General features: G+C 40.9%; 2 protein-coding genes across 10 annotated transcripts in view; both read left to right on the top strand.

The window, feature by feature from the left end:
* The first annotated feature begins 5,240 nt into the window (after positions 1-5,240).
* SERPINB13 (serpin family B member 13) lies at positions 5,241-21,572 on the top strand. Of its 8 annotated transcripts, none has more exons than XM_036321534.1 (9): positions 5,241-5,379; positions 6,841-7,016; positions 7,501-7,557; positions 13,922-14,023; positions 16,566-16,694; positions 17,064-17,181; positions 18,582-18,724; positions 18,929-19,084; positions 20,772-21,572. In XM_036321534.1, exons 2-9 carry the CDS (start codon positions 6,858-6,860, stop codon positions 21,174-21,176), a joined length of 1,269 nt encoding a protein of 422 aa, XP_036177427.1. In that variant the 5' UTR covers positions 5,241-5,379; positions 6,841-6,857; the 3' UTR covers positions 21,177-21,572. The 8 variants fall into 8 exon arrangements, with proteins under 8 accessions (XP_036177427.1, XP_036177433.1, XP_036177428.1 ...); XM_036321538.1 differs by having other exon boundaries at positions 5,362-5,379; positions 6,904-7,016; positions 20,772-21,176; XM_036321536.1 differs by lacking the exon at positions 5,241-5,379 and adding an exon at positions 6,699-6,783 and having other exon boundaries at positions 6,904-7,016; positions 20,772-21,176.
* Positions 5,334-22,037, top strand: part of SERPINB11 (serpin family B member 11) — a 66,525-nt gene continuing 49,821 nt past the window's right edge. The window contains exons 1-3 of one of the 2 annotated variants that reach the window (XM_036321530.1): positions 5,334-5,379; positions 6,699-6,783; positions 7,501-7,557. The gene's annotated coding sequence lies outside the window, so the exon portion shown is untranslated. The remainder of the gene's footprint in view (positions 5,380-6,698; positions 6,784-7,500; positions 7,558-22,037) is intronic. The other variant, XM_036321531.1, reaches the window with a different exon arrangement.

The raw sequence follows: 22,037 nt of genomic DNA, 5'->3' as shown, positions 1-22,037 counted from the left end.
TCTTTACTATTAATGTCAACACTTTGGCATGTTTCATTTAGCTCTGCAGTTGATTTAGAGTTGATATTTTGTATATGGTATGAGGCAGTAGTCAAGATTTATTTTTACTTGTATGACTACAGTGGACTCAGCATAATGTATTGAAAACACCACTCCTTCCACTTCGCTGCAGTGACATTTCTCAAAACAGTCCTGTGTTGCCCAGCCAGTGTGGCTGAGTGGTTGAGCATCGACCCATGAACCAAGAGGTTGCCTATTTGATTCCCAGTCAGGGCACATGCCCAGGTTGCAGGCTCCATCTCCAGTGGGGGCCGTGCAGGAGGCAGCAGATCAATGTTTTTTTTCTCAAAAAAACATCTATCGTTCTCCTTTCCCCTCTCTCTGAAATCAATAAAACCATATAAAAAAACCACAAAGCAGTCCAGTGTGCCTGAATGTGCAGATGTATGTTCTGGCTTCTCCTTTGCCCAAATAACACTTAGTTCTTTAATAACAAGTCTTACTATTTGACAGAACCTCTTCCTCCACCTTCATGACTGTTTTGGCTATTCTAGAACCTCTGCTATCTATGCTAATAAAAGGGTAATATGCTAATTAGACTGGACATCTTCTGGACGACCTTCTGGATATCCTTCCTGACAAAGTCGGGCCGGGTGAAGCTGCCCGCCTGTGGTCCCGCACGCCAGCATCTGCAGCTGCAGCCCAGGAGAGGGCGAAGCCACCTGCCTGTGGTCCTGGGTGCCAGCAGCTGTGGCTGCGGGTCAGGCAAAGCCAGCCCGGGTCCCAGGTGCCTTGCCTGTGGCCGGCCAGAGGGAGGGAAGCCTGGGTCCTGGGTGCGGGGCCAAGGCAGAGGTGGTTAGGGGCGATCAGGTCAGCAGGGGAGCAGTTAGGGGTCATGAGGCAGGCAGGCAGAGGTGGTTAGGGGCGATGAGGCAGGCAGGCAGAGGGGTTAGGTACAATCAGGCAGGCAGAGGTGGTTAGAGGCTATGAGGCAGGTAGACAGAGATGGTTAGGGGTGATCAGGCAGGCAGGCAGGTGAGCAGTTAGGAACCAGCGATCCCAGATTGGGGGAGGCAGTCGGACATCCCCTGAGGGATCCCAGATTGGAGAGGGTGCAGGCTGGGCTGAGGGATTCCGCCCCCCCCCCGCCGTGCACAATTTCGTGCACCAGGCCTCTAGTTTCATATAAATTTGGAACCAGATGGTCAATTTAAAAAAAAAAAAAAAAAAGAAAAGAAAAGAAAAGAAAAGAAAAAGGAACAAAGAGAGACGTCCTGGGATTTCATTGAGATTGGAGTGATCAATTTTGAGAGAACTGACATCTTTACAATATTGAGTCTTTGAAACCACAAATAAACTATCTCTCTCCATTTTCTTAGGTCTTCTTAATTTCTCTGTACTATGTTTGATCTTTGTTTTAGATAGGGGCTTGCACATCTTTCATTTTTGATAAGTAAGTGATTCTCTTTGATACTTTAAAAAATCACATATTAAAAATTTTCTTTTCTAACTATGTTGTTAACATATAAAACACTTAATTTTTAAAATGTTGACCTTGTATTACAATCTTGGTAAACTCATTTTTTAATTCTTATAATGTATGTACCAATTCCTTCTTGAATGATTATTTTATTTTCATTTTGAGTCTTGAAACTTTTAACTAATTAAAAATGAATTAATTAATCAACTGCCTATTGCACTTACTAGGGTCTCTGGTTCAATCTGAAGGAGGCAGTGAGAGTGGGCATGCTTGTTTTGTTCTTCAGCACAAAGAGAAGTCTCTCTCTCCATTTCTTTCTATTTGTATATGCTGTTGAAGTACTTGTAAGATGAGCACATTCCTGGCTCAATATGTAAAGATGACAATTTCTCTCTGCCATTAATGTATCAGTTCTAAAGAGTCCCATTTGAAATCCCCAGAGTATATTTCATAGGCCTTGATAAACTGATTAAAAAATTATCTAAAGGAGAATGTATATATGCAAGAATTGCCAAGGAATTTTCAGAGAGCAAAAACAGTGAGAGGGTTTGGGCTAGATATTAAAACACATTTGTCTTAGGTCAGCTACCCTAGAAGCAGAGCTGAAGACAGGGATTCTTGTTCAGGTATTTGGAGGGGGTGTGTGTCTTTGAGAGAAGCAGGACCAGATAAGGGAAACATGTTAATCAGTTATGTGGCCTCAGCAAGAGTTTAGCTTCAGTCTGATCCTATGGAGGAAGCTCTGGATGACAAATTGCATTTACAAAATGAGTCCTATTTTGATGCAAGGGGACTGTCCTGCCCTTTAACATCTTTATGCCAATGACTCACTCCTGAGGTGTGCCCTGGTGAGGGTGGGGTGCTGTGTATTTCCTGGCAGGTTGTTCCCATTTAGCTGAGCGTCATGTGACAAAAGGGCAGCTGTGAGTTATCAGCCAAATCAGTAACTGGGTGATAGAAACACTGGCTGGTTAAGAGAATTGGGGTGGGACCCCAGTAGCATCCACTACATTATAGGCTTGGAGACAAAAATGTTATAAGCCAGTATTAGTAACAGACAGGCGGAGGTTGTGCCAAACTTGGGATGGGATGGGGAACTCATTACTACTCTGATTCAGGGCTTCATTAGCTTCTGTCCTCACTCATAAGCATAGAAACAATTTTTATAGTTTCTAATTATTAACATATCTACCTTTAGGACAGTTTTGATACTAGAAGGGGCTGATAAAATAGAAGGGGAAGGGATCCAATGCTTGAAGGTTTTGATGACATTGAAAATGAGGGTTAGAAAGATCAAGGACAGGCATCTGTAACCAGATGGAGAAATTTTGGTGTCCAGTTAAATTTTGGTTACAGCAGGAGTAGTCCCTGGTGATGGCAACACCCACAGTGCAGCCATGTACATGGGCTTCCAGAGGAGAGGGGAGGCGAGAGTCAGGGAAGTGAGAGATGCTGCTGACCTGGACTGTGAAGATATACAGAGGGATGCTTAGGGGGACTGAAGACCACATGCCAAGCATCAGGGTGCAAGGTTATGGCTGGGGACAGGGTGGCACAGGGAGATGTTGTAAGTCTGAAAAGGGGACATTAGAAGTGACTGAAGGAAGAATAGCTTGGAAGAAGAGCAGAGAGGGATGACAAATGGGCACCTTGCTTTCTGATCTCAAGATTTGAGTGACTTCCCTCAGTGAAGACTTTGTGGGGTGTGGTGGTCTCAGGGAAAGCCAGGCATCCTTGTGAAGACCGGATGATAGAGAAAATGCTTTAGGAAGAAGCAGCGAGCAAATGGAAATAGCTGGGCATTGGAACAGGGAGTCTAGGGTCCCAGAGAAAGGAATTAGAAGACATATTGATAGGAATACTAAAACATAATTGCCAACTCAATGATTCTATGCCATTTTTTAAAAATGTTTATTTATTGGGGGTGACAGTGATTAATAAAATTATATGTATTTCAAGAATACAATTCTATGATACATCATCTGTATATTGCATTGCGTGTTTACCACTCAAAGTCAAAACTTCTTCTGTCACCATTTGTTTGACCCCTTTTACCCTGTACAACCCTCTACCCAACTTCCTTTTGGTAATGTGTCTATGAGATTTTTTTTTAAATATATTTTATTGATTTTTTACAGAGAGGAAGGGAGAGAGATAGAGAGTTAGAAACATCGATGAGAGAGAAACATCGATCAGCTGCCTCCTGCACATCTCCTACTGGGGATATGCCCGCAACCCAGGTACATGCCCTTGACCGGAATCGAACCTGGGACCTTTCAGTCCGCAGGCCGACACTCTATTCACTGAGCCAAACCGGTTTCGGCGATTTTGTTTGTTTTTTCATTTCATTGGCATCCAGGGTTGACTCCATAACTAAGTGCTAATTCTTTCCAAACCTTCCTCAGTTTGCACATTTATCGGAGAGTTAGAAAGCAAAGTTAATTATGTACAGCTTTGAGTTTGCTTAAAGAGGTGTAATCAAAATATTTTTTTAAAAAGCAAACTATGAGTATTGAGATTGGCACAGGCATCAGCCAGCCCTTTGAGGCCGTATCGCTGAGATAAGTTGCTTCCTTAAGCAGACATTCACGTGAGAGGGAAGAGCTTAGATATCCTTCTAGGATTCGCTGCTTGGTAATGTGATGAATCTCCACACCTTCAGTCCAAGCACTGCTTCCTTTAATGAACTAGTAGAGCCAGTAAGGATGCCCCAGGATTGGTAGGAAAAACCGGAATTTGGAGGTAGAACTTTCTGTTGAGGATTTTGTTTTAGTAGTGTTGCTTTCCTGAGTTCAGTGAGCTTGTTGGATGTTTATGAATTATTGATGCTTAGCCCAATGTTTGCTACACAATAGAGTCTCAAAAAATGTTTATCAAATGAATTAAAGTGAGAGACATCATAATTAATAAACAGAATACTTGAGAACAAGTGTGTGTGTGTGTGTGTGTGTGTGTGTGTGTGTGTGTGCGCGTGTGTGTGTGTGTTTGGCTGCCTGCCCAAACTTTTCTCATGACGTTTTCTCACTATATTTCTAGCAAGATAGTTTTTTATATTTTCATTTTCTTCTTTGCATTTGGCATCCCCCACATAATGCAACCGCAAATTTAACTTAATTACAGAGACTGGGCTTGTCAGGACATAGCTCTCTACATCTGTGGTAAGTAAGTATGCATTGATTCAGAGCTTCCTGTGGCCATAAACCACTGGTTCCCAACCTCAGCTGCACATTAAGTCACCTGGGGTGATACAAATTCTGCTGCCTGGTTCCCACCCCAGCGATGCTGACTCAGTGCGTGGGGTTTGGGCATAGATCTTTTTTTCCTTCCCTTTAAGTTCCCCAGGAGATTTTAATGTGCACCCAACGTGTAGAACCAGTTTTTCTCAGAGGATCCCTGATATCATTAGGGTTGAAGGCCCTCTCAAAGTCTCCCCCTGCTTGGGTAATAATTCATTTAACTTGGCTGTTCTAATGCTGCCTGTGGTCCTGGGTTGAGCCGCTGAATTTGGTTTAATTTTGCTTTCTGGTTAATTTAGATTGCTTTATACTTGGCTTCCCAAAAGAATTTCTAAGAGATTTTTGAAAAGTGAGAAATTGCAGCTCTCCTAAGTCTCTTATCTGAGCTACAGTTCACATGCAATTACTGACAACTTCAAGTGAATAACTTCATGGCCATGCAGGACATAGAAAATGCAATCCTCAATTTTGTCATAAACCTTGCATGCTAATTTTATGAGGGACATTATCATTGAGAAACCAAAGGTTGTTTCACTGGAAATGCAAAAATGGTAATGACTAGGGAGAGGCAGAGGGAGAGATATAAATAAAAGATCTAAATTACTCATGTTACACGTGCTTCCCAGGTCCATGCTCAGATACCTCTGTCTCTCCAGAAGCCAGGTAAGTTCTCTCTTCAGCTCCCACTGAAGACTTTTTGTGTTTTGAGAATGTTTATTGATTTGAAAGAAGAACTTTTATAGTGGGTAACTTTCCTTGGGGTGGTTTTATTTACTTCAGTGCCTACATAGCCATGAAGCAGTATCTTCTTCAGGTAGTTTGACAGCAGGTTAATTCATTGTATTTCTGGGTTAACCTGCAAGGAATCCCTGTGAGGAAATTCAGGGGTGAAATGGAAGTTTGAACAGCAGATGGAAGATGTCTTAGCTAGCAGGATGGGTCCTTGATCGCAAAGAACCCACCAAAGTCTGTAGACTGTCAAAAAAATTATTCTGCCTTAATCTCATTTTTGTTTTAGATTTTTTTCTTAAAGCCTTTACTAACTAATTATTAACATCTCTAGGTAGCTGGAGATGAAGAAAATATAAAGTGTAGTTTATTTGTGGTAAATATTAATTGTTCTTAAAAGTTTGTTTGATGAGATAAAAGTAATGTGAACTTACTGTATAAACTGAAAAAAATGTAAACAAAAATTATAAAAAGGAAACTCTTTTACTTCCACTTAATAATCCATGGCATTACCGTTGAGGAAAAATTGAGCCCCGAATCAAGTTTTCATTCAGTTAGGCGTTGGGATTTAAGAGAGTGAATGCATCCTACCATCTCTGCACAGGATTTTGAATCAATTGAGAAAATATTAGAGAAGGATACACTCTTGGCTTTATTGTTGTTATGGCTGGACCAGAGAACACAGCTTGGATCCGAGGCCATGGGTTTCCTCTGGCTTCCCCTTGCCTGGTCGTGGGTGCAGCATCTGGGCAGGCCAGACGAGGAGGGCAGGCGCTGGGCTGGCGGGGAGCTTACTTCAGGGAGGAGGCGGAGGGCAGGCAGATGCAGGCAGGTTCTGACAGAGAAAAGAGGGAGTCAAACCAAGGCACCTAGCTCCCTGGGGAAATGAGAACCGAGAAGCACCAGATGGTGCCCAGCTGATGCACATCTCCAGTCAAGAGAAGGCTAAGGGGTGAGAAGCAGGCCACAGGGACTTTTCCATCTTTTTTTCTTTAAAGAAAACACTGTATTGGGGTATAATTGATATGCATAAAGCTTACATATTTAATGTATACAACTTAATCCCTGTGATCAAGACCATAAACATATATATCATCTTCAAAAGGGTTTGTAGCTATTATCGTTCTCAGAGGAAGTACTGTCTGAAATACTCTCTGAGAGTTCTGCAGCTCAAATCCAGGCCTATCTCAGTATCTGAATTTAATTTGTTTATTGAAATATTCCATAACCCCTCTTTTTCTGGATCAATGCAGGAAGAGAAGCAAGAAGGGTTCCCATGATCTAAAGCAATTCCAACAAGCGCTCATTTGATTTTTCTTTAAAAAAATTATTTTTCAGGTAAACTTCACATTTAGTATTATTTTGTATTAGTTTTGATTGTTGTTGCTATTCTAGATCTCACTAGAATCATCATGGAATCACTTGACGCAGTGACCTTTGGGTTTAATCTTTTCAAAGAGCTGAATAGAAAAAAAAATGGCAACATCTTCTTTTCCCCTGCGAGTATCTTAGCGGCTGTCGGCATGCTCCTCCTGCGGACCCGGGGAGCCACTGCCACCCGGCTGCAGAAGGTAGGTAGGATGGCAGCCATGGCTTTTCTGGCAGACTCTTTTCTGGGATGAGCCTTCGAAAATTGACTTGAAAACATGATCTTTTTGACCCATGGGCCAGGAAACAAAGAAAGCGTGTGAGGACATGAAGTAGTTTTAGGTTTATCTCTTCCCTCTCTAAATTCCACCCTGCCATCTGCTCCCTGGTGCTTGAAATTCCTCCAGGTGAGGGCTGGGAGAGGCCCTGTCCAAAGACATTAACCTGATAAAGACAGAACCATAATCCCCACTGGGGTATAAACGACACATCAAAGATGAATATGTGCATGGGTGAACCAATTTAAGCTCCCCTGAAGATAGCCAGAGCTTTTCATGATTTGGCAAGGAGACAAATCTTCCTGTGTGACACTGAGGAGTCTTTAGCAAACGTCCACTTCCCCTGACTGATTCCGTGTGGGGCTTTCTCTGCTCTGATCCTCACCATGATATTTTCTGTCTTTTCCAGGTGCCTCTCTCTGAAAAAGACACAGATAGCTCAAGAATCAAAGCTGAAGAAAAAGAGGTGGGAGACATGTCTTACCAACTTCACTAAGGTGGCTTAGTAGATGTGGGCTCACTGGGGAAATGCGTAGAGGAGGTACTACTTCATGCTTTTTAAAAAAAATCTTTATTGTTTAAAGTATTACATATGTCCCCATTTTTTCCCCAATTGATCCCTTCTAGCCCACCCCCACCCTCACCCTAGGCCTTCACCACCCTATTGTCTGTGTTCATAGGTTATGCATGTATGCATACAAGTTCTTTGGTTGATCTCTTCCCTTCCACTCACTCACCCTTGCCTTCCCTCTGAGATTCGACAGTCTGTTCCATACTTCTATAAGCAGTAATAATCACAGCAGTGCAATAATGTTACTAGGGTTATACAATTATAATCAACCATTAGTGTTAAGAGGAGAGCTTAACTTGAATGCACACTAACCACTATGATAGAACGTGGTAAAGGCTAACAGACTGAGAAGTCCCTATAGCAGAGTGGATGGGTTTGGAGTGAAACAGATTTGGGTTCAAATCCTGGCCCAGTCAGTTAACAGCTGTGCTACTTTGAGCAAGTTATTCATCTTCTTTGGGCTTTTATAAATATAGTAGACTGTCTGGAACACTGGTGACTTGCCTAGTGGTGGTCATGGTAGTAGTAAGTGATATTATTACTACATTGTATTTTTATTTTAAGTCCCTTCATTGCCTGCTCTGATGTTTTATTAAAAAAACTAGAGGCCCGGTGCATGAAATTCATGCACAGGGTTGCGGGGGTGTGGTCCTCAGCCCGGCCTTCACCATCTCCAATCTGGGACCCCTCAGACATCCCTCTCACAATCCGAGATCGCTGGCTCCTAACCACTCACCTGCCTGACTGCCTGATCACCTCTAACCACCTCTGCCTGATGGCCTGATCGCCCCTAACTGCTCCCTGCCTGCCTGATTGCCCTTAACTGCCTCTGCCTGTCAGCCTGATCACCCCTAACCACCTCTGCCTGATGGCCTGGTTGCCCCTAACCACCCTCCCCTACCAGCCTGGCTGCCCCTAATTGCTCTCCCCTGCTGGCCTGGTCACCCCTAACTGCCCTCTCCTGCTGGCCTGATTGCCCCTAACTGCCTCTGCCTTGGCCCCTACCACCATGGCTTTGTCCAGAAGGACGTCCAGATGGATGTCTGGAAGAGATGTGGTCTAATTAGCATATTACTCTTGTATTAGTATAGATATTAACACAGGATTAATGCCTTATTGGGGTCTCTTTCAGCTGTAGGGTTGTAATATTCCTACCCTGAAATACAGAGTATGCAAACATAGGAGGGATATTAAGTCCATAGGTTGGGGTTGGCATTTGGAGATGGTTAGAGCTCTCAGGAAGAGCATATCTGCCTTGACAGTAGTCATAGCTCAGCCCCAGACCCTCATAAAATCAGGGGTCAAGTCACCCAGCAAATGTACGATTCATTTTACATCCCACATGTCCAGGTTGTCTGGTTCATATGTATATAGAGAGTCAGGCTTCCTTCCAGGTTTTGTACAACAGAGTTGGGGCAGATAACTGCTCTGCTGTCCACTCAGTCAAGAAACACAGTTGTTTGATAGTACTTTCCCTCTCAAATAGAATCTTTGTGTGAATTGAAAAAAAAAAAGGAAAAGAACAGAGATACTAGAAAATTTAAGATAGTATGTGGTTCAGATTTGTGGTTCTCATTTCATTTCTATGAGACAGTGCCAGTTTATAGCATATATTTGGGGGTAGGGTGGGTGCATGTTCCACTTTATTAAGTATTACCTAATGTTGCTTGGCCGGTGTGGCTCAGTGGAGGCCAGGAGGTCATGGTTTAATTCCCAGTCTGGGCACATGCTGGGGTTAGGGGATTGATCCCCAGTAGGGGATGTACAGGAGGCAGCCCCATCAATAATTCTCTCTCATCATTGATGTTTCTATTTCTTTCTCCCTCTCCCTTCCTCCCTGAAATCAATAACACACACACACACACACACACACACACATATATATATACTAGAGGCTCAGTGCACAAAATTCATGCACAGATAGGGTCTCTAGGCCTGGCCGGCAATCAGGGCCAATCGGCAGGGCGATCGGGGGGCCCCCCCTGGTACCCACCTTGGCTGGCCTGTGGCCTGCGGGCTGGGGGCAACTCCTGCATTAAGTGTCTGCCCCCTGGTGATCAGTGCATGTCATAGTGACTGGTTGTTCTGCTGGTCATTCTGCCGTTCAGTCAATTTGCATAGTAAGCTTTTATTATATAGGATATATATATATATCTCCTATTTTTTAAATATATATTTAAAAAATACATTACCTAATGTTTGCCTAATGTTTGGGTCTTTATAAATATAGTAGGATAATAACAACATTTATTCCACTCAGCAGTGTATATAGGCCTATGCCATATAGTTGTAAAGAGATAGTCGGACCTGAGATGCCACCAGCCTTACAATCCTCAGCCACCCATTTTCATCCATCTATCCTTCCATACACATATACATATGTATATTTTTTTACCATTTCTATTGGTAACCAATTATTTTTTCTCTCTGTTAACAGAGTGAATTACATTAATAGAATATCTAATGTTAAGTCATTTTTGCATTTGTGGGATAATCATCTTCGGTTTGCTTATATTTTGTTAGGCGTTTTTAAAAAATTCTGTTATAAACATGATCAATCTGTAATATTTTGCTTTATCCTGTCCTTTTCTAGTTTTGATATCAAAGTTTCACTAGTCTAATAGGTGCAAAATGTTTCCTCTTTTTTTTTATTCTCTGTAAGAGTTTGTATAAATTCAGAAACACACCTAATCTGTTCAGAATTTGGATTTGGATTTACAACTGCCTGGGACTGGTGATTGATTGATTTATTGATTGGTAATGGTTGTGACTACTTTAGATACTTCATATGAGTGGAAGCATACTAGTACAGTATCTGTGTGTGTGTGAGTGTGTGTGTGTGTGTGTGCGTGCACACTCAAATGGCTTATTTTGTTTACATATGTCTTTGAGATTTATCCATGTTGACACATATGACAATATTTCCTTCTTTTTTAAAGGCTGCATGCTATTCCTTTGTATTTATATACCACAATTACTTTATCCATTCATCTGTTGATGGGCATTTGGGCTGCCTCTACCACTTGGCTATTGTGAATAGTACTGAAAATATATTTTTATTGATTTCAGAGAGGAAGGGAGAGGGAGAGAGAGATAGAAACATCAATGATGAGACAACCATTGATGGGTTGCCTCTTGCATGCCCCCCACTGGGGATCGATCCCACAACCTGGGCATGTACCCTGATTGGGGAATTGAACTGTGACATTTTGGTTCATAGGTCGATACTCAACCAATGGCTGGGCTCACTGTGGTTTTGATAGTTGCATTCTCCTTATGATTAGTGGTGTTGGGCATCTTTTCAGATGCTGTTGGCCATTTGTATGTTTTCTTTGGGGAAGTGTCCAGTCAAGTTCTTTGCCCATATTTTTCATTGGGTTACTTTTGTTGTTGAGTTGTAGAAGTTCATTATATAGTCTGGATATTAACCCCTCATCAAATATATAATTTGAAAGTATTTCCTCTCATTATGCAGTTGCTTTTTCACTCTGTTGATTGTTTGATAAGCAGAAGTTTTTTAAGTTTGATTTAATTCCATTTGTCTGCTTTTGTCCTTTTTGCCTGTGCTTTTGATGACATGCTCAAGAAATCATTACCAAATCCAATGTCCTAAAGTTTTCCTCTTATGTCTTCTTCTAGTAGTTTTATAGTTGTAGGCATTATTGCAAGTCATTAACCTATGTTGAGTCATTTTTTTTGTATATGGTGTAGGGTAAGGGTCCAACTTCATGCTTTTGCAAGTAGATATTCAGTTATCCCAGCTACTTGTTTTGAATAGACTGTCCTTTTCTCATTGTGTGGTCTTGGCACCCTTGTTGAAAATTATTTGGCCATTTAAGCAAGGGTTTATTTCTGGACTATCTATTATTTCTGTTGGTTCATATATCTTATATATCTTTCTTTATGCCAGTACACACCATTTTGCTTACTGATGCTTTGTAGTATATTTTAAAATAAGGAAGTGTGAAGCCTCCAAGTTTGCTCTTTATTTTCTAGGTTGCTCTGGTTACTCAGGTTCCTTGAGATTCCATATGAATTTTAGGTTTTTTTTTCTTATTAAAAAAAGTTACTGGGATTTTGATAGGGATTGTATTGAATCTATACATCACTTTGGATAATAGAAATATTTCAATTGTATTACATCCTCCAATCATTAGCATGGAATGTCTTTCCATTTATTTGTATTTTCTTTAATCTTTTGAAGCAATATTTTGTCTTTCAGTGAACAAGTCTTTTACCTTCTTAGTTATGTAATTTATCCTTTTTGATATTACAATATATGGGATTATTTTCTTAATTACTTTTTGCATTGGTCAATTTTATTGTATAGATATATAACTGATTTTTGAATGTAGATTTTGTGTTCTGCAATTTGCTGAATTAACTTATTAGTTGTAACATTTTTTTGTGGAATCTTTAAGACTTTCTACATGTAGAAATTTATCTATTTCTTCTAGGCTATTCATTACTTTGATATAGATACTTGTGCATAGTAGTTCCTTATAGTCCTTTTAATTTCCAGACATTTCTAATTTTACTTATTGGAGTCTTCTGTTATTTTCTTTTTAATATATTTTATTGATTTTTTACAGAGAGGAAGGGAGAGAGATAGAGAGTTAGAAACATCGATGAGAGAGAAACATCGATCAGCTGCCTCCCGCACATCTCCCACTGGGGATGTGCCCGCAACCCAGGTACATGCCCTTGACCGGAATCGAACCTGGGACCTTTCAGTCCGCAGGCCAACGCTCTATCCACTGAGCCAAACCGGTTTCGGCTATTTTCTTAGTCTAGCTAAGGGTTTGTCAATTTTGTTGATCTTCTTAAAAAAACCCATGACTCTCTTGCTTTTGTTTATTTTTCTTTTGTTTTTCTACTGTCTATTTTGTTTATTTCTGCTTTAAATGTAACTCTAACTTTTGGTTTAGTTCGTTCTTTTTCTAGTCCCTTGAGATGTAAAGTTAAGTTGTTGATTTAATTTGTTTCTTTGATTGGGTCATGTTTCCTTATTTCTTTGCATGCTTCTTATCTTCTGTTGGGATTTTGGCATTTGGAAACCCAGCCATACAGGAAAAAATTATATATATATATATATATATATATATATATATATATATATATATATATTTGTTGATTTTAGAGAGGGAAGGAGAGGGAGAGATAGAAATACCAATGATGAGAATCATTGATTGGCTACCTCCTACACACCCCACTTTGGGGATCTAGTTCACAACCCGGGCATGTGCCATGACGGGGAATTGACCTGTGAATTCCTGGTTCATAGGTCGACACTCAACCATTGAGCCACACCAGCAAGGCAGGAAAAACTTTTTTAGATCAGGCTGACTAGAGATTCTGGACACGTCTTAAGCCTTTCCTGGGGCTGCATTCTCTCTGGGAAGGTGTTTGTGATGTCCCAATTGAAGTTTGCCTGTTTCTATTCAGGAGCTCTCCCTGGTGTCTATCTGTGGTACTGCAGAATTTGGTGACTGTTAATTGCCTTTGTTCTTAGTAGCTATCCTGGTGCCCTATTCCTATCAGCACTTACGTTCAGGCAAGACAGAAACCAAGCCCTCAGGCAGCTTCTGGAAAGGTCAGAATGTTAGTTATACATCCCACTCTTCTGTTTCTCTCCCCAGGGAGCTATGATTTTTTTTTTTTTTTTTAAACTAGGCTTCAATGCAGTTGGTTTCAAGCTCAGTGGGATACAGAAACCTCTTAACTGATTTCCTGATTCCTTAACAAAGGTATTTGTTTCTTGTATTGTTGTTAAGTCAGAATCTCTAGTTCGGGGCTTTTTATTCTTAATCTTGATGACATCACTCCAGGGAAGTTTCTTTAGTAAAGATTTGCGTGTAGTAGATGCTATCAGGTTGCATTGACCTTTGTTTGCTCTTGAATGAATGTTAAACAGTGTGTTGCATTCTAGGTTGAGATTTTTTCTCAACTCTTCAAAGATAGCATTCTTCTCTCCGCGTCTAATGTTGCTGTTAAGAAGTTGGTTTATTTGAAAATCTTTAGTAGGTGATCTCTCTCTGGCTGTATTTAAGTTTTGCTGTCTTTTTTGCTGTTTCTGAATTTTACTGCAATGTGTCTAGATGTGGAGTTATTGATTTACCAAGACATATTTACTGTGCTTTCTCAATATGAAAATTCATAGTTTTTATCAATTCTGAAAAAGTCTCAGTCAATTAATATTTTGAATAATGCATGTACTCCAATCTTTTTTTTAAAAATATATTTTATTGATTTTTTACAGAGAGGAAGGGAGAGGGATAGAGAGTCAGAAACATCGATGAGAGAGGAACATCACTCAGCTGTCTCCTGCACACCCCCCACTGGGGATGTGCCCGCAACCAAGGTACACGCCCTTGACCAGAATCGAACCCGGGACCCCCGAGTCCGCAGGCCGATGCTCTATCCACTGAGCCAAACCGGCCAGGGCATCCAGTCTTTATTGTCTTTTGCAAGGATGCTAGAATTTGTATTCTATCTTCTAGATTACTTTAATTGTCATACATATTTTCATCACTTTTTGTCTTTATGTTTCATTATGAGAAAATTATTCAGATCTATCATGTCTATCAATTTAGCAGTGCCTAATTGGCTGTTGTTATGCCCAGATTTCAAGATCCCCAAGAAAACCACACCAGGGAGCCAGTCCGATGCAAAAGCAGAGGGTCCTTTATTGAGCTAGCTAACTCGACCCTGCCTCCCGGCTGACGCAGTGACCGGAAGCCGAGTGTCCCCACCGTGGGAAAAACAGGGTTTTAATAGGGGGTGGAGTGAGGGGAGGGGAGCTGACTGTGGGCCCTGCCAATTGGCCAGGCGCCAGTCGGGTCTTCTTACACAGGATGTGGTCATCTCTATGGCGCACACGTCCCTTGATTGTCATTGGTTAGTTTAAAGAAATCCCGGGCGTGGCCAGCAGGGGCCTGGGCTTCCGGGAAGAAGGTACTCTCCTGAGCACATGGCGGCTGCCCCAACATGGAGGGTACGGGGCAAGATGGAGGGCATAGCCCTCGCCCTTTCAGCTGTTAAACCCATCTATTGAGCTTTTAAATTTTAATGCTTATTGAACATATAGGAATTCTAGTTGATTATAAAATGAACCTGGAACTTGATAACAGTCTCTTGTTTCTCAACCATATTTTCAATATATTTTTTCAAAGTACTGCTTTTTTTTTTTAAATATATTTTATTGATTTTTACAGAGAGGAAGGGAGAGAGATAGAGAGTCAGAAACATCGATGAGAGAGAAACATCGATCAGCCACCTCCTGCACATCCCTCACCAGGGATGTGCCCGCAACCCAGGTACATGCCCTTGACCGGAATCGAACCTGGGACCTTTCAGTCCACAGGCCGACGCTCTCTCCACTGAGCCAAACCGGTTTCGGCCAAGGTACTGCTTTTTAAGTGTGATATCTGATAATATCAACACCTAAACTCCTTGAGAATCCAATATGGCTGTTTGCTTCCCCCTGTCCCCCCCCCCCCCCATCAATTCTTGATGTGGGACTTACTTTCTCATGATTTATAGTTTTGGAATATGAGTGAATATTTGGTTGGTAATCTATGATTGCCCAGCAAAACCTAAGGTGTAGTTACCTTTCTAATACAGGTATTTTTTTTTTTTTTCTGGAATAAGATTCTGGGATGTTATCAATCCAGGGCCACTTTAAGTTAATTTCTTAGTTTGGGGTTTCCCCATCCTCAGAGATAGTATAATTTCAAACCTCAAACCTGTTTGACAGTAGGCCCTTACTCTCTTTCTCCATTTTTCAGGTCAACTTAGTCACAACTGTCCCACTAGAGAAATACTCCCACTACATCCTTCTCTTTATAGCAATCCATTATTCCCCATAGGTTCAATACCTTGATCTGCTCACATCACATATCAGTCAACCTGAGCAGCCATGAATGATCACTGGACATTTAAAGGTTCACAGTAACAAGGAGGGAGCCAAAGGTCACATTCAGCCTCAGATACTTTGTTAGAGAAGCATGTATTTCCACCTGAATGTCTTCAAATGTTCATTAGTTCATTAGCATAAAAATTAACTGAGTGTCTTTTAAGTGCCAGATACTACTCTGGGCATTGAGTAGTCAGTCATGAAATAAAAAGATGAAGCAAGCAAATAAACAAAAGACCCATGGGCTTTATATTCTAGAGGAAGAAGGCCTTTCTGTTATCAGTGCAATCAGGGATAAGCTTTTCCATTCAAAATGTAAATGATTCTCCCTGGAATCCAGCGTGAATGGTGGATAGAGGTAACCAGACATCACTTAACGGGCAGGGGGCAGTGTTCCTCTCTGTTTTAGGGACATAAGCTCTGTCATCTGGCCCTGCCATGAAGCACTCACTTCTCAGCCTTCAATCAGAAAATGGATGGATTCTACAAAAAATGTTTAGAAAAGTTTTTTACCTCCCCCCCACCCCCAGAGATAAGAAAAAAATATCAGTTCAGTCCAGTATATAGCTAACAAAGGGCTGCTTACACCATCAGGATTTACTTTTCTGATCCATTGTCTGGAACAGATATGGCCAAGTTTAAGTGGATAAGAGTCATCTGAGGAATCATTTACTTCCCCCAGTTGCTTAGTCTTATGACCCACTTAGTGGGCAATTACATTTGAGATGAAAAATGCAACCTGAGCCAGAAAAGCTAGATCTGTGGTATTGGGCCAAAGAGCAAGCTTCTTTGTGGAGCTGAGATCGGTTGTGACTTACATTAGTGATTTGTGTAAAAGCCAGCTGACATCCAGGGGCCACACCGAATTCCTGGGCCATCCTCAAGGCTGCCAAGCTGAGGGAGAGACCCAGCAGCCGTGCCTTCCTGGGGCAGAATCCAGGCTTGCTTTTGCTAAGGTAACTCATTGAGTTTTTGTTTTGTTTTGAAGATTGAGAAGACCAAAGAGATACACCATCAATTCCAAACATTTTTGAGTGAAATAAGCAAACCCAATAATAATTATGAGCTGAAAATAGCCAACAGGCTATTTGGAGAGAAGACATACCTTTTCCTTCAAGTAAGTTTTGCTGTGTCCACCACTTCTGTGAGTGGTATTCATGAATGGCCAATGGCTCTGTTAGGACTGTGGGTCCTGATGGCATGCTGCCTACATTGACTGCCTTGCTTGGCCCAGATCACCTGGCACCCCCCCTGTCTATTTTTCAGACATCCTGGACCCTTGAGAGCTCCTTTGTAATCTTGGCAGTTTAAATCTGATTTTTGCTTTAACCCTATTACACCTGCATAAAAGGTGCATGGAAGTACTCAAAGTGATGTGCCCCAAACCCTGCTTAGAATATTAGTGATCTTGAACTTATTTAGAGATGTTGGCAATAGATAAATTGAATTTCAAACTCTTTCTATTCCTTCCCTGTTTCTCCTAAAGAAATACTTAGATTATGTTGAAAAATATTATCATGCTTCTCTGGAACCTGTTGATTTTGTAAATGCAGCAGATGAAAGTCGAAAGAAGATTAATTCCTGGGTTGAAAGCCAAACACATGGTAGAGTATGGATGGGTCGTTCATCATAAAAACGCTTCTTGAGTGCCCACTGTGAGTGAAGCCCTGTGGTTGGCACTGCGTGGGGGACCAGGGTGGACAAGCTTTGGGAGGGGACTTGGTATGGGCTTTACAGGGCTGGAAAGGCAGGCCTGAGCATGAGGGGTGGGAGGAGGCACTGCAAATTGTAGAGAAAGCCAAGGAGAACCAGAGGGGATCATAGAGCCAATTTCATGGAAACACTTAGTGGGGAATTATTTACACCTGGTTGTGGTTCATAATATCTTTGCGGGTCCTGAAACTGGGTCATGTCTGTCTTGGGTTCACATTCTTTCCTTTATATCAGAGCCTTTCTGAGTCTGGGTCTTTGAGTGGAAATATAGGGGGTTTCCTTTCTCATTATCAAGTGAGAAACATTTCAGCTCTTCCATCAAGACCTGCTTTTGTGTCCAGCCATGTGGCTCAGTTGGTTGGAGCATCATCCCATAAGTGGTTTAAGGTTTGATTACTGTTCAGGGCACTTATTTAGGTTGTGGGTTCAATTCCCGGTTGGGGCACATACAGGAGGCAACAGGTTGGTCTCTCTCTCTCTCTCTCTCTCTCTCTCTCTCTCTCTCTCTCTCTCCTTCTCTGTCTAAAATCAGTAAATATATCCTCTGGTGGTAACTATATCAAGTGGGTAAAAGTAATAATAGCTAACATTTACTGAGTTCTTATTGTGAGCCAGACAGTGATCTAAGTGATGTGCACACATTAGATCATTTACTCTTTTCAACAACCCTATGAAGCAGTTTCATTCCTGTTTTACTCATTTGGAAACTGAGGCACAGAGAGCTTAAATAACTTGCCCGTAATTCCTAAACTGGTAAGAGGCAAAACTGAATAGGCAATCTGATCCCAGAGCCTAAACTCGTTAACCCTCATACCTCAATCCATCCAATGGGATAAATAGGCGGGGGACAGTGAGAACTTCCAGCGAACCTCTTGTCTGCAGAGCCTGCAGGTGCTGACCGGGCTGAGGTTTTTATTATTTGTTTTTGTTAATCCTCACCAGAGGACATTTTTTCCATTGATTTTTCTAGGGAGAGTAGAAATGAGGGGAAAGACAGAGTGAGAGAAACATCAAAGTGAGAGAGACACATTGATTGGTTGCCTCTGGCATGTGCCCTGAGAGGGAGAGGGATGGGGATTGAGCCTGCAACTGAGGTATATGCCCTTGACCGGGAATTGAACCCGAGACCCTTTACTGCACTGATGTGAGCTGATGCTCTAACCATTGAGTTAAACTAGTTAGGGCCTGGCTGAGGTTTTTAATGACCAGTCAAGTCCCCCTGCATCGTATCTGCCATGCATATCACTAATAATTTCAAAGATGGGCCAAGTTTGTTGTTGTTTGTTTGCAGAAAACATCAAGGACCTGTTTCCTGATGCCACTCTAAGCAGCACCACGAAGCTGGTGCTGGTGAACATTGTGCATTTTAAAGGGCAATGGGACAGGGAGTTTAAGAAAGAACATACCAAGGAGGAGGAATTTTGGCTGGATAAGGTATGGCTCTTTAACTATTGATGTGCTTACACATGGAATGTACATTCTGAAGTCATATTTCCATCAACGTACAGGGTGGACAGACAATGCTGATTTGGGGGTCTGAGCGTTAGCACTGTTTTAGGTGGAGAGCATCATTTCGGTGAGCTCGCCTGGTCGTCTCATGCCTCTTTGGACACTGGGTGCTCTGTGAATTTGTTACAGAACACAAGTAAACCTGTGCAGATGATGACACAGCGTGACTCCTTCAGCTTCACTCTCCTGAAGGACCTGCAGGCCCAAATTCTGGGGATTCCATATAAAAACAGTGACCTAAGCATGTTCGTGTTGCTGCCCAATGACATCGATGGTCTGGAGAAGGTAAAACCTTGCACCTCCCCATTCTTGCTTTCATTTCTGGGGGCTCTGCATCTCAGAGCTTACTCTTGGTGAGCCTGGAAGCGGGGCTTCTGATTGGGAGCTGGTGTCTGGCGGTGCCCAGTGGAAACTATTTCTGCCTCTGTGCAGGATGTCTAATGTGGAGCGATAGATGACATCAGGTGTATTGAGAATGACCAACACTAAAATATTTGGGAATGAGCCAAAATAAACATTTAAGGGACTGTAAAGATCACCCAGTATTCTGAGAAATGGTTGATTATGTAGTCACTTCTTTTCCAGAAAAAAAATCACATGTGCACATATCCAGCAAATTTTGCATGCCATTCAGACCTTCTGAATTTTTTTTAGACCTCCAATTTTTAAAGGAGTTTTAGGTTTACAACAAACAGAAAAAGTTACACACACCTCCTGTCCCAAACATGCGTACCTCCCACATAATCAACACCACTTATCAGGAAAAAAAAATGGTTCTTTTTTTTTTAACCAAGGATGATCTTATATACAGTAATCACCCAAAGTCCATCAGACCCTTAATCTTGAACTCCTTAATGTATTCCTAACCACTTTGCTGTTAAAATATTGATGTGGCTAGTATCCTGTGTTTCTGAAATCAGAAAGGCTTTGCTTCACATCCCTATATCTCTATTTAGTAGCATTATGTCCTTTGAAGCTATTTAACTTCCTTGAACCTCAATATTTTTCCATCTATAAAACGGGCTTCATAGTTTTTAATGTGTAGTATTGTAATCATTAGTGACCATACTCTATCTTTGTCTTTATCTCTATCTCCCTCTCTGTCTCTATCTCTATCTCTATCTCTCTCTAACAAGCACAGAACAGCAAGTGAATCAATGGCTAATAGTATTTATTATACATTGGAAATTATTTGGGACAGCAAAATGGCAATATATTTAAGAGCTTTAAGAATTTTGTTACTCTAACTGAAAAATTCCAGTTGTGGAAATTATTCTAGGGAAATAATTCAGAAGAAAAAAATTGCCCTTCTGAGTCAAATTTGTAGTTTCTGCATTAAATACATTAGGATACCTAACTTGAAATTCATAATAATAATTATATTTGTATCTACAGAATCTATCATCTGTTAAAATGCATGATTACATACTAGTTACTTGTAAAGTGAATGAATAGGTTAATGTTGGGTAAAATGTATCAATTTGATGAAAATATCTACCAGCTTGAAGATATGTTGATGAGTTATGCAGTATAAAATGGACATTCACTGTGACTGAATTAATATTTATATGTAAATATGTATTATATATTTATAATAAACATCATATTAGTCACCAATTAATATATTATATAAATTATAATTTGCTTATTATATAAACATATTTTATCTTTAAAATTATATGTAATATGTACGCATACAAAGACACTAGGGAAATAGTAAGAAATTGCATTTCTCATTTTTAAAAATTCACAAAATGCTATTGACTTTTCATATATGCACAGAAAATTTAAATAGATAAATATAAGACAAGTGCCTGCTATATGAAGACAACAGTCTAGCAAAATGAAATTTCTACTTTTGTTACTAAAATTAATGATTTCTGACCGATACAAATAAGTGTTAAACTGTTTCAAATAATAAATTGATTATTATTGATAATCATGCCATTCTCCCCCCTTTTTTCCTTAATAGATTATAAATGAAGTAAGTCCTGAGAAATTAGTAGAGTGGACTAACCCAGGGCAGATGAAGGAAAAGACTGTGGATTTGCACTTGCCCCGATTTGAGGTGGAAGATAGTTATGATCTGGAGGCGGCGCTGGGCGCCATGGGGCTAGGGGATGCCTTCAGTGAGCTGGAGGCTGACTATTCAGGGATGTCCCCACGTTCAGGGCTGCATGCCCAGAAGTTTCTGCACGGGTCCTTTGTGGTGGTGACTGAGGAAGGTACCGAGGCTGCAGCAGGCACCGGGATGGGCTTTGCGGTCACATCAGTGCCCAGTTATGAAACTTTTCACTGCAATCATCCCTTCCTGTTCTTCATCCGGCACAACGAGTCCAACAGTGTCCTCTTCTTTGGCAAATTTTCCTCTCCTTAGGCCAGTCACTGGCTTGGCAGAAAACCAGTGTTGGAGTATTAATATGACTATGGTAGTAGCCCATTTTTTGAAGAAATTTGATTTTCTTGCTTGCATTTCAATCCAACCCTCAAAATGTATGATTTTAGTGACCGCACTGGGTGTGTGTGTTTATAATTTTCTTTAAAAGTGAAATGTCCTTTTGTTTGTGTCATGTATAAAGTGAGTTAAATCAAGGCTTATAAATATGCTGTTGATTTCTTCTAAAAGTAAATGAACGACTTGTAGTTTTATGCACTAATGAAAAAAAACTGTCTTGTCAGTAAAGACTATGGATTAATGATTTTGGGAGTCCCTCCAGCTCTAATATTTTGAAAGATTATAATAAAAAGTGAAATAAAACAGTAGTTTACTCAATTCATGTGCTACCTTTGTCTTTCTCAGCTATTAGTGTGGCAAACTGCATACAGGAAAAAAGAATTTAGAAACACATCAGCCAACATAAATTAAAACTCAAAAGCCAGGATAAAGTGAAACAATATATCAGGCAGAGAGGATGCCCATATTTTCACCCTCCATTCTAACAGAGCATATTATTCATTGTCAATTGCATAAATATCTTGATATTATAAATAAAGCCAATGTGGTCATAAAATAAGATAGATTCATTTTAATCCTAGAACTTGACTGTTGATAAAGTATGCACACCTGTGCAAATACCACCACACCCAACATACAGGATATTTCCATCATTCCCCAGGTTCCCTTGTCTGTTTCCCTGTCAACCACCCCATACAGCCTCAGCTCACACAACTGCTGGCCTGCCTGTCTTCAATCATTACAGGGTGTATTTGTCATTTCTAGGGTTTCATTCAAGTGGAT

This window comes from Myotis myotis, unplaced genomic scaffold (genome assembly GCF_014108235.1).
Source record: "Myotis myotis isolate mMyoMyo1 unplaced genomic scaffold, mMyoMyo1.p scaffold_m19_p_9, whole genome shotgun sequence".
Taxonomy (NCBI): Eukaryota; Metazoa; Chordata; class Mammalia; order Chiroptera; family Vespertilionidae; genus Myotis; species Myotis myotis.
The sequence above is the reverse complement of the archived record's forward strand: the minus strand, read 5'-3'. Positions and strand labels throughout refer to the sequence as shown.

What these genes read in the sequence shown, in the direction of transcription:
- SERPINB13 (XM_036321534.1), top strand. Translation starts at nt 6,858, where the DNA reads ATGGAATCACTTGACGCAGTGACCTTTGGGTTTAATCTTTTCAAAGAG. An exon ending in TCAAAGCTGAAGAAAAAGAG is followed by an intron (nt 7,558 to 13,921) that starts GTGGGAGACATG and finishes GATTTTTTACAG; the next exon opens with AGAGGAAGGGAGAGGGATAG. An exon ending in GGTTGAAAGCCAAACACATG is followed by an intron (nt 17,182 to 18,581) that starts GTAGAGTATGGA and finishes GTTTGTTTGCAG; the next exon opens with AAAACATCAAGGACCTGTTT.